Source organism: Danio rerio, chromosome 19 (assembly GCF_049306965.1).
Source record: "Danio rerio strain Tuebingen ecotype United States chromosome 19, GRCz12tu, whole genome shotgun sequence".
Classification (NCBI taxonomy): domain Eukaryota; kingdom Metazoa; phylum Chordata; class Actinopteri; order Cypriniformes; family Danionidae; genus Danio; species Danio rerio.
Window position 1 is genome coordinate 41,406,301 of NC_133194.1, and position 12,327 is coordinate 41,418,627.

General features: G+C 35.6%; 1 protein-coding gene across 50 annotated transcripts in view; it reads right to left on the reverse strand.

The window, feature by feature from the left end:
• adgrb2 (adhesion G protein-coupled receptor B2) overlaps window positions 1-12,327 on the reverse strand; it is a 550,430-nt gene that overhangs the window by 70,201 nt on the left and 467,902 nt on the right. For all 50 annotated transcript variants that reach the window (XR_012395197.1, XR_012395196.1, XM_073931885.1 and 47 more), the window contains 2 exons: window positions 7,611-7,680; window positions 4,889-4,955 (listed from right to left, as the gene is read on the reverse strand). Coding sequence is in view for 48 of the 50 variants with exons in the window: in XM_073931885.1 (XP_073787986.1) it covers window positions 4,889-4,955; window positions 7,611-7,680 (137 nt within the window). In the remaining 2 variants the exon portion in view is untranslated. The remainder of the gene's footprint in view (window positions 1-4,888; window positions 4,956-7,610; window positions 7,681-12,327) is intronic.

Sequence of the window (12,327 nt, forward strand, 5' to 3'; positions counted from 1 at the left end):
CAGATAAATTGATAGATAGAATGGCAATCAGACAGACAGACACACAATATAGTTAAGATAGATAATACAGACAAACAGACAGACAGACAGACAGACAGACAGACAGACAGATAATCAATCGGACAGACAGACAGACTGACAGACTGATAGATATAATCAAAATCAGTCAGACAGACATATAGACAGGTGGATAAATTGATAATCAGACAGACAAACTGATAATCAATCGGACAGACATACAGATAGATAGACAGACAGACAGACAGACAGACAGATAAATGAATAGACAGACAAACAGATAGATAGATAAATTGATAGATAGAATGCCAATCAGACAGACAGTCAGACAAGATAGATAAGACAGACAGACTGACTGATAGATATAATCAAAATCAGTCAGACAGACATATAGACAGGTGGATAAATTGATAATCAGACAGACAGACAGACAGACAGACAGACAGACAGACAGACAGATAATCAATCGGACAGACAGACAGACAGACAGACAAACAGACAGACAGACAGACTGACAGACTGATAGATATAATCAAAATCAGTCAGACAGACATATAGACAGGTGGATAAATTGATAATCAGACAGACAGACAGACAGACAGACAGACAGACAGACAGACAGACAGACAGACAGATAATCAATCGGACAGACAGACAGACAGACAAACAGACAGACAGACAGACTGACAGACTGATAGATATAATCAAAATCAGTCAGACAGACATATAGACAGGTGGATAAATTGATAATCAGACAGACAAACTGATAATCAATCGGACAGACATACAGATAGATAGAAAGACAGACAGAGAGACAGATAAATGAATAGACAGACAAACAGACAGATAGATAAATTGATAGATAGAATGCCAATCAGACAGACAGTCAGACAAGATAGATAAGACAGACAGACTGACTGATAGATATAATCAAAATCAGTCAGACAGACAGACAGACATATAGACAGCTGGATGAATTGATAATCAGACAGACGACCGAAAGACAGACAGACAGACAGACAGACAGACAGACAGAGACATAATCACAATCAGACAGACAGACAGACAGACAGACAGACAGACAGACAGACATATAGACAGCTGGATAAATTAATAATCAGACAGACAGACAGACAGACATATAGACAGCTGGATAAATTGATAATCAGACAGACAGACATACAGAGATACAATCACAGACAGACAGACAGACAGACAAATAAATAAATAAATAAATAAATAAATAAATAAATAAATAAATAAATAAATAACAATCTGACAGAAAGACAGACAAATTTATAGATGGAATGGCAATCACAGAGAGACAGATAAATTGACAGACGGACAGACAGATTCTTTTAGATTAGAAAGATTTTTTAGATGGGTTCTATTAGACAGATTCAGATAGACATGTCTGTACAAACACTATTACTGTATTATGAAAATAAAACTATGTTGTGAGCTGAGCTTTTTTTCCTGCTGCTTTTATAACAGTAGCTCACTAACAGCCGGTGACAGGTGTTGTAGATTTAATCCTGGAAGCAAACAAGCAGGTGGGATCATGAAGGAGCAGTAATGCCCTCATGTCTCCCTCCCTCTCTCTCTCTCTTTCGCTCTCTCTCTGTGTGTGAGTGTGTGTGTGCGCCTCAGCAGATAGTGGTTTAGTCTATTCCAGCATCTGCCCACTGGACACACAGAGCACTGGAGAGAAGCTTACATTAAGACCAAGTGTAAATCACACGCATATGCGCTCCTCGCTCATAGAATATACAGGATTTAAAGTTTTATGCTATTGCTTTTTTTTTTTTTTTTTTTTTTTGCATTACACGGCGGACAGTCAGGTGTAGGTTTATTTGTTTACACAAATGTATAAGTTGATTTAGCACTTATCACAATATGTATTGTTTAAAGGCAGCTTTTGGTGTTTTGGTGTTACAATCAAGAGATGAGAATGTTAACGTAATAACCAAACTGAAGCGATTCACAACTATAAGATGTAAATGATGTGAATAGCAAACACATTGCACATATGAGCAACATGTTATCACAGCTTGTGATTATATTGCAATACATACGGATAATTAAATTTCTGTTAAGTGACATCTGACTGCTCAACACCAACACATGGGCTGTTACAGTTCTGTTTAACTTTGTTGAAATAGGAGTCGTCAATCTGTTCAATCACGGATCATTTGCAACATATTATGTAAAACTAAATTAGAATTTTAAGCCTATGAAAAAAGTGAAAAATGAAGAGAATGGCTTAAAATAATATGTTAATCTATGCTAAACAATATAATGAACTGTTTCATGCAGTTAAAAGTATCTGGAAATGAATTGACACTTACGTCAGACACATTACGCCAAGATAACACTTTAACATTAGGGTTGCATTAGTTATTGTTAGATAATGCATTTAGTAACATGAACAAACAATCAACATATACACACTGCTTGATCTTTATACTGAATACATTCAATCCATTATGTGCGACTGAGGTATACCTTTTTTAATGTAATACACATTCGTAGACAAGGCTGTGGGAATATAGGAACCCCTTACCACACGGTTTGTTTACCACAAAAAACATCAACAAACAAGAAAACTAATTGGCTTGGCGTTACTGTATAAAAGTTACACAAAATATTACCCTTATAATGCCACTTACATGTGTCTACCCCCATTCGGCGTAAACATCCAACCCAGGCTGATTGGAAAAATGTGCCCATGGTTAAATTTTTTGAGAACTGAAAAATATGTACCCTGGACTATGTTACCTTGTATTTTTTACTTTGACAATCCACTAGATTATGTTACTAGGGCAGGTAGATAGATAGATAGATAGATAGATAGATAGATAGATAGATAGATAGATAGATAGATAGATAGATAGATAGATAGATAGATAGATAGATAGATAGATAGAAAGATAGAAAGATAGATAGATAGATAGATTGATAGATAGATAGATAGATAGATAGATAGATAGATGATAGATAGATAGATAGATAGATAGATAGATAGATAGATAGATAGATAGATAGATAGATAGATAGATAGATAGATAGATAGATAGATAGATGATAGTTAGACAGACAGACAGACAGACAGACAGACCAGCCTGATCTCACGAGAAAACGTAAGTATTTTACGTTTTGGCAATTTAGTGGCTAATTCGTACGAATTCGTACGAGTTCAGTCGTAAGAAAATGTACGATTTTAAAAAGGAGGCGTGGCACCTAACCCCACCCCTAAACCCAACCGTCATTGGAGGATACGCAAATCGTACTAAAATGTACGAATTAGAACGTACGAATTTGTAGGAATTAGCCACTAAATGAAAAAGTTACGAATTGCTGTGAGATTGTGTTGGACAGACAGACAGACAGACAGACAGACAGACAGACAGACAGACAGACAGACAGACAGACAGACAGACAGACAGACAGACAGACAGACAGACAGATAGATAGATAGATAGATAGATAGATAGATAGATAGATAGATAGATAGATAATCAGACAGATACATTTCAGTCATTTCTTGTAAATCCACCAGAGGCAGCTGTATAGATTTCTGCGAGTATTATTTTCCTTCCTGTGCACTTAGGCAATCAACTCTCCAGTAACTTTTTTTTAATTCTATTTATGTCCCTGTAAGAAAACATTTCAAATAACTGGAAATCTGGCGACCGCAACACTTGAACCCTTGGCAACAACTGTGGTCGGAACTAAAGTTTACAGGACTGTGCTCTCTGGAATCCGTTTAAGCGGTGGACTTCTACTCTCGGGTTGCTTGCCGCCGAACCACGTCAAAGCTCATTACCATAGAGTTGACTTCATTTCAACTCTCCTCAACACCCACACAGGCAAAGATGCAGCATGGCTCCCAATGAAAATGAATGACTTCCGGCTAATCCGACAATCTCGCCGCCTTCGGTGTGAACGCACAGTAAGACATGCATTAACCCATGGCTGTGATTATGGGTAGTTTAACAATGCATATATGCTCTTTTGGAAGGGTTAAAATAAAAGACACTATCCAATACAATTATACAGCATAAAAGAGCCAGGATAAATTTTAAAAACTACCTTAACTGTGTTTGTTTGGCAGAAAAAAGTCATATACACATGGTTTGAGGGAGAGTAAATTATGGGGTAATTTTCTTTTTTGGGTGAACTATACTTTTAACTTGTTTTTACCAAAAAAGAAAACAGTTTGAGATAAAACAATATTTGTCTGGACCCCCACCAGCACTGAAACAACCCCCTGTTGAAACCCCCTGCTCTAAATCAACACTGCTCCGACAGCATATCAAACCCACCAAGTTTAACACGTTTACGAAGTGCCGTTCGCATTCAGATCATGCGAAGCACTTGCTTAGACAATGGGTCCCCGTTTTACTATTTGCTAGAGGCAAGATTAATTATTTTTCCATTAATTAGATTTGCCTCTCCAAGGAGGGAGCCAGCATCTCCAGATGCCCAAATCTCATTTGCAGTTGTTTGTTTGAGTGGGCCGCTTCACGACACCACCAAGAAACAAACAACGCAAATCACATCTGACCATGAAAAACAATTCAAACACCTTGCGAAAAAAACAACAACAACAAACACAGCACCTGAGACCAGGGATGTGGACGATAAATACACACACTTTGGTCGCTTTGGGCTAATAAGCTCATCGAGTTTACTCAAGCATTTGAACATGATATACTGATTAAAAATACATTTTAAACGAGTCAGGCATCTAATCTCATTAGTGACAGATTTTTCTCTTCAACTGTGGGTCTGATGCTTGCATATGAAATGGGTGGAGCTCATGTTGAGAAAATCAAACCAATAGGAAAGCAGAAAGAGTGAAACCTACCAGGACAATGACAGCAGCAGGACCGACGAACGCATAAAGCAGCCCCCCTTCCAGAGACAACCAGCAACTGAAATTAAAAGAATAAGAAAGAGACAGAAAGTGAAATACAAACACTGCAAATCACCAGGGAGAGGCAAGCTTCAGAAGAAAGAGGAGTTGGCGAGATAGAAACGGTTTATTTTTGCACAGTTTCCATTAACCTTTAATTATTTTTTGCTCACACAAATAAAGATTAAATTAAAAAGGAAGAAAAATAAATGAAGCCAACTTGGACTCTAAACAAATTAAAATAAACTGAGGGATAGATCTTTCAAATGCAACCTTTTCATCTTAGTACTTTCTGGAAGTATCACATTGTTCAATTGCTTTCATTGCGGATGACAAATAAAAAGCTGCAGCGAGCTAATGGACGGATACAAATATTGCCTGGTAAACTTCCACACAAAACAGCTCTTCAAAACCTGGAAGGTCATACAGTATTTTTAGAGACAAGAATGATTCATCATGATTGTATTATATATAAACATTTAGCTAATGTTCTGCTCAAGCACAATCAAATAGATTACAATTAACAGTGGAGTCAACATTAGGAAAGAGCCCACAATTGAATGGGTGTTTTCAGCTGATAAATATGGGCCAGTAGGGGCCTTCTGCGACTACTGGTAGGTTCAGAAGGCTGTAATCATCCATCCACATGGTTAATCAGCTATAGATCACATACGGCTGCAGGCGGGAGTTAACAAGAATTATTTATATTATTTATTAAATTTCTCATTAATTGTATTTTATTAACCCCTACAATCACAGTAATGTAAAAACAGATCTGGATTTGGAGCATTTCACATTAGTATAGCTGATTAACCTTGTGGATGGATGATAACAGCCTTCTGAGATTACCAATAGGTGCAGAAGGCCCCTACTGGTCCATATATATCAGCTGATAACCACTGATAACGCTTATTCAATCGAGTTAACATTCTAATCTTTAAAACCGAAATAGTCAAACAGCACTTGTGAAACACTGAATTTTGAACAATAAAGATTACATTATTCCTTTAAATAAGTGAAATAGTTTATTAATCATTCTATATTTCGGTCTACACTGTATAGTGTGTTTCTGATACATTTGTGAGATGTCCAATCAGGCATGTACTGATATGTGGAAGACTGCAATGAAGAGTGACTGGGAAGTAAACAGTCCAGCGGTGGGGTTATTTCAGGCCACTGACTTTCTGGCACCGTTTCTAAAATTTGTCCTTTGGTTTGAGGGGAATCCATGTGTCAGACACATCCAATTAAAGCTCTCAAAGGCCAGCATTGTTTTTAACTTTTGTCTCCGATTAGTCAGGGAGCTCCCTGCTTTAAATCAATTGCTTAGTGGTGCAGGAAAGACAGAAACCATTATATGCAGAGAGGCAGAAAATGACCAATGAGGGAATCCAGCGGAATAGAAGATAAAAAGCTCAGGGCAGGACGTGAGGGCTCTCTGACTCAAGATTATTCTACAAATACTAGGGTAAAAGGTCAACATTAGGCATAATGGACTCATTGCTCATTCACTTTAGAGTTATTTCTTTATTCACCCTATGTACCATATTTTTAAATACATAATTAGTGTTATAAATTATATGGTGACACCTTAGTTTTAGTAACAATACAGACTATTTATTACAGGCTTATTACCTGCTTATTACTAAGGTATTAACAGTGTTTTAGCATATGATGTTGATGATATGATCTTAGTTTACATCCTTAATCTTACTGAATACCTAAACACAACTATTATGTGACTAACTATTAATAAGCAGCTAATTAGTAATGTATTGAGCTCACAAATTGTGTTTGTTAATAGCTTAAATTATACATTAAAAAGAAATGTGACCAAATAAAAAAGATTAAGTTAAAATGATGAAAATATTTATTAAAATATCTAAAAATAAATAAGTAAACTAGCAATAAAATAATAAGTAATTATATTCTGGTAGAATATACATGTCAGCATATATTTGTAAATATGTCTGATTAAATTTTAGTTTGCTGTTAACTTATTAAATTAAGTATTTTGTTTAATACAATTAATTTTTCAAATGCCAAATGCAAATGTATTTACAGCTTATGTGTTTAGCAGTATTCCACATATAAAATATACATCCTACTATAATAAACATATACTGTACATATAATCGCTGCACATGTACTGTACACTGAAAAAAAAATATTTTTCTGTAAATTGTTGCAAACTATTTATATGGGCTGATTATATATATATACTTAACTTACTAAATTTAGTCTTCTTCAACTTAATTTGTTTGTTCAAATTAATCCCAAAAATGTTTTTACAACCATTAAACAAAGGAATAATATTTAAATCGTTTTGTGTGTGTGTGTAAGGCAAGCCTGAAATGATTAGCCTAAAAACATAATGGCTAATGCTAACACATTAGATAACATGCTGGGAAAGAGACCAAAAGCAGCTATGTGATTGGCTATGAAGCCAGTTAGCATTAGCGAAGTTAGCATTCTAGGTTTTCCAATGGTAAGTAATACATTTTAAAGAACATATTAATCTCCCTTTAGTAAGAAAATCTCTGGCATGTACTTCTGTATTCTGTTACAGATTCAATAATTACTTAAGCTAAATAAAACATGATAGAAAGCTCGAAAAGAAACTTCTCTGCTTTACATTTTCCTTGTGAGACTGGACTGCATTGGTTATACTTACTAACTTGGCGTGCCGTAACCTCTAGCCCGTGTGAAACCCACAGATACAGCTACTACTAAGGCTGGAAGACCTGTGAAAAGAGAAAAAAAATATATATCTAGATGTTAAAATCCAGACAAATAAAATTTTATTTAAAACCCACATAAAATGAGGTGCCAACATTCACTGAAAAATAAAAATACTGAATAAATATTTGGATGTATTTAGATAAAAAAGAAAACAAAACTAAGCTAAATGGATGAAGAAGTATAATAAAAAAGATTTTGTACATATTTTCTTCCATATTTTGTATATTTTTTTGGCAAGACTTTCAAGGAGAGCAGGTTTTTATTTCAAGCAGAGCAGGATACTATTTTTTTATGTGTTTGTTTATTCATTTGTTCGTTTGTTCATTCATTTGTTTATTTGTAAGTTTATTTGACAAGGACATTGCACAATAATACCAAGAAATGTGTGCCAGAATTAGCCAAAAAGCTATTTTTCAACTGACGGATGTTTGAATAGTCACCCTAAAAACATAAAACAATTAATCAATACATAATATATTAAAACATCAAACATCAAACACCACTTACAACATTCCTACAAATTAACAATCCATTAAAAAATTTATTAAAAGCAATGCAATAAACATTATTTATCAATATTATATGTAACGCTAAACTTTAATGTGCAAAACTTAAGAGAAACCCCCCTGAAAAGAACCATTGTAATGTCGACAATCACAATAAAAAGTGTCTTGAGGGCATTCTGGGAATGTGAATTTTACAGTTATTCACTGTACACTCTGACAAAAGTATTGTCGTCGATCTCAGTAGTAAGAGCAACAAATAATAATTTGACCTTTAGTTGATCATTTGGAAAAGTGGCAGAAGTTAGATTTTTCCAGTGAATTATCTGTTGAACTGTATCTCACTCATCACAAATACTGCAGAAGACATATTGGATCTCTCATGGACCCACGATTATCACAAAAATCAGGCAAGTTTGGTGAAGGAAAAATCATGATTTGGGGTTACATTCAGTATGGGGACGTGCAAGAGATCTGCAGAGTGGTCAGCAACATCAACAGCCTGAGGTATCAAGACATTTGTGCTGCCTATTACATTACAAACTACAGGAGAGGGCAAATTCTTCAGCAGGATAGTGCTCCTTCTCAAACTTCAGCCTCCACATCAAAGCTCCTAAAAGCAAAGAAGGTCAGGGTGCTCCAGCATTGGCCAGTCCTATTACCAGACATGAACATTGTTGAACATGTCTGGAGCAAGATGAAGGAGAAGGCATTAAAGATGAATCCAAAGAATCCTGATGAACTCTGGGAGTCCTGCAGGAACGCTTTCTTTATTAATGAGTTATTTGAGTCATTGCAGAAATGTATGAATGCAATCGTCCAAGCTCATGGGAGTCATACACAATGAAAAATTTTTTTCCACTGCACTATGACTTTATATTCTATACTGTATGTTATTTCTTTTCAGTGATTAAACTTTTGTCTAAGCAAAGTCAGACCTTACTGTCCTAATTAAATAATTAAATATCAAGGGATGATCATATTTTATTTTGGTAAAATAAGCATAATCTAGAGACCTTTGTCTTTCATATAAGCAACTTCTGATACCACATGGTCAACTAGAAGTCAAGTTCTTTGTTGTTCCTAAAACTTGCATAGGCGACAAGACTTCCTTTGTCAGGTAGTGTATATATTAAGGAAACTTAGTGTTAGCTGGTTACATATTTTTACTCTAACATTTCTTTTTTTACCTGACATTTTTTTACATGGTTGCTAAACGATATACTAACGAACAGAACATGCAACCTAGTTTCCTTGTACTTTTTCCCTTTTTCTTAGAAGCATTAATGACAGATGGCCTGAGGCTGGAGAGGAAGTTAGCTGAAGTAATCTCCTCTCACATTGGTGACTTTCCTCAGCTTGTGCCCTTTTCATGGACAAATGCACACGGCGTACAGGTACACGGTTCCCTCTGTGCACTGTGGCCTCTCAGACCCCACACACACACTACTTTAGCACACAGCAATTCCCATGGGCCTCTGGGTCTTTTTTTTCATAAGGCCAAAGTTTAGCAGTGTAAACGTTCCCGACTGTATTCTTTATAAGCGCTCCATAGGGCAAGGTCACAGAGCAGGAATTGTGACCCTCCAATCAAAACTGCGAATGCTAGCTGAACCATAGAGCTGTTGTGTCATATGGTAGAACATCATTAAATGATCAGGTGTCAGAAGAGCATTGTGTTTTGTTTTTAGGTGTTATCTTTGAAATGTACATGGGTCAAAGATGAAACATGGAGTTTTAAAGGGATAGTTCAACCAAAAATGATAATTTACTCACTATTTACTTATTCTCAAGTGGTTCTATACCTTTTTTAAGTTTTCTTTCTTTTTTTTTTAAATGCTAAACCTGTAAACTTTGACTTCCATAATAGGAAAAACAAATACTATGGTAATCAATGGATAGGTGTTTCCAAAATTTCAACAGAAAAAAAAGAACTCAACCGCACAAGTTTGACAAGTAAAGGGTGTGTAGATGATGACAGAATAATTGGTGATCTTTTATACTATCTTTTATAAGCAATATCACAGGAGTAGCAGTATGATATGGCTGCATATCAGCACTGGTGGGAGGCACACTGGCTTGAGTGACTTAGTGTGCCACCAGTGTGCCACCAGTGACAATATACATCCACATTGCACTGCTACAAGTGTGATATTGCATTTATAACAGTGCGATGGCACAATCGTGTATATAAAAAAGAAAGTCAAACTCAGAGAGTTTAAAAATTATTTTGTATAAGGATCTACTTTCCTCCGCCATTCATTCACATCTGTAGCTGATGTCAGAACAGCAGAAACTGTTGCTAATTCACTAATGTCACTTTAGAGCTGGCATTTGATTGATTCTCAAGCATAATGTCTAAAGTGATGACAAAACAGTGGATTTTGCTGACATGGCAAGAGTATAAGGCTGAACAGCATGAAATGCAATTAGTCTACAGACATTTCCCAGTATTTCTCTGTTGTAATTGGGAGATCACAATAATTAACCTCGAAAAAGCTAAAGCAGTGCAAACATTACCAGATTACTGCTTTGTTTGCAATAAGGAAAAATGCAAAACACATGCGGGCATTTCTTCTTTCTTTCTGTTTACTGAACTAGGCTGCAGTACAAAGCGTTTTTCTCCTCTAAGGGCTTATTATGCTGTCTCTGTCGCCATCTTGTGGATAGACAACATCAACCATCCTTGTTCTGCTCAGTATGACAGGCTAATCACTGCCGAAGCACTGTATCACCAAAATTATGGGTATTCAAAATAGGCACTATCCTTATAAATAAACTGCATAGTTGCAATCTAAATATCTACATTCCCGACTAAAAAGACTCAAAAGTGCATTATATTTTCCAACAACTGCAATATTTGTCAAACTGTAGTGAGTTTATTGATTTGCTGTCACTCTATGTTGGCGGAGGAATACACAACAGAGTGAAGAGCCTGTACAAGTTCTAATATTGCAGACACGGCTATCAGCCAATCAGATTAGATATACATAGATATATATTTTGTTTATTTATTTTTTAAGATTTATTTTTGCCATTTTTGCATTTATTTGACAACTATCGAGTATTTGGATATTTGTAGAGGGCACACACTTAAATTTTATTCAGTGTAACAAAGTTTTTTTATAGAAAATAATTTGATCTAAAGACAGTTAGGCAGCACGGTGGCTCAGTTGTTAGCACTGTTGCCTCACAGTAAGAAGGTCACTGGTTCGAGTCCCGCCTGGGCCAGTTGGAATTTCTGTGTGGAGTTTGCATGTTCTCCCCGCGTTTGCGTGGGTTTCCCCCACAGTCCCAAGGCATCCGCTATAAGTGAGTTGGATGAATTAAATTGGCCGTAGTGTAGTGTGTGTGTGAATGAGTGTGTGAATGAATGTGTATGGGTGTTTCCCAGTACTGGGTTGCAGCTAGAAGGGCACCCGCAGTGCAAAACATTTGCCAAAATAGTTGGCGGTTCATTCCGCTGTGTCAGCTCCTTATAAATAAAGAATTAAACCGAAAGAAAATGAATAATTGAAAGACAAATATTTAGTACTACATTTAACCAATTAATCTTTTTTATTTAATATATATTTTATTATCATAATTTTTTTAAATATATACTTAATAATTACTGGCCGGAATAAGTATGTTGTACTTTAAATGTATATTTAATCATTTTTTGTACATTTTATTTAACGCAGACACCAAAATGTAAACAAAAATGTTTGGAAAATGGGTCAGTAGTTAATTAAATGTTTACTTTGAAGTAATAATTTTACTTTTTGAGTTACTAAGAATAATTTTAATACTTCAAAGGTCATATTTATAATCACATGAAATATTTGTGTTTTTGTGGAAAAGATCAAAACTTAACAGCTTTGGGAAGAAAAAAATTAATTAGGGACTTTCTCTGAATTTAATGGCATTATCAGGTATGAAGATTTTTCTCACTAGCCAAACCCTGATTCCCAGCAGATTACAATACATAATAGCAATCAAAATGGAGCTTCCATCCAGAGCAACCCATGTTTCTTCACCACATGCTACTTCCTCCAGAGCCATATTTGGATGTCGTTCATCTCCTTCCTTCCCACGCCTTTCAATCCTGTTCTCCAAACCCGCGTTTTTCTAATTGCCTTTAATTTCCAGAGTTAATCAGAGCAT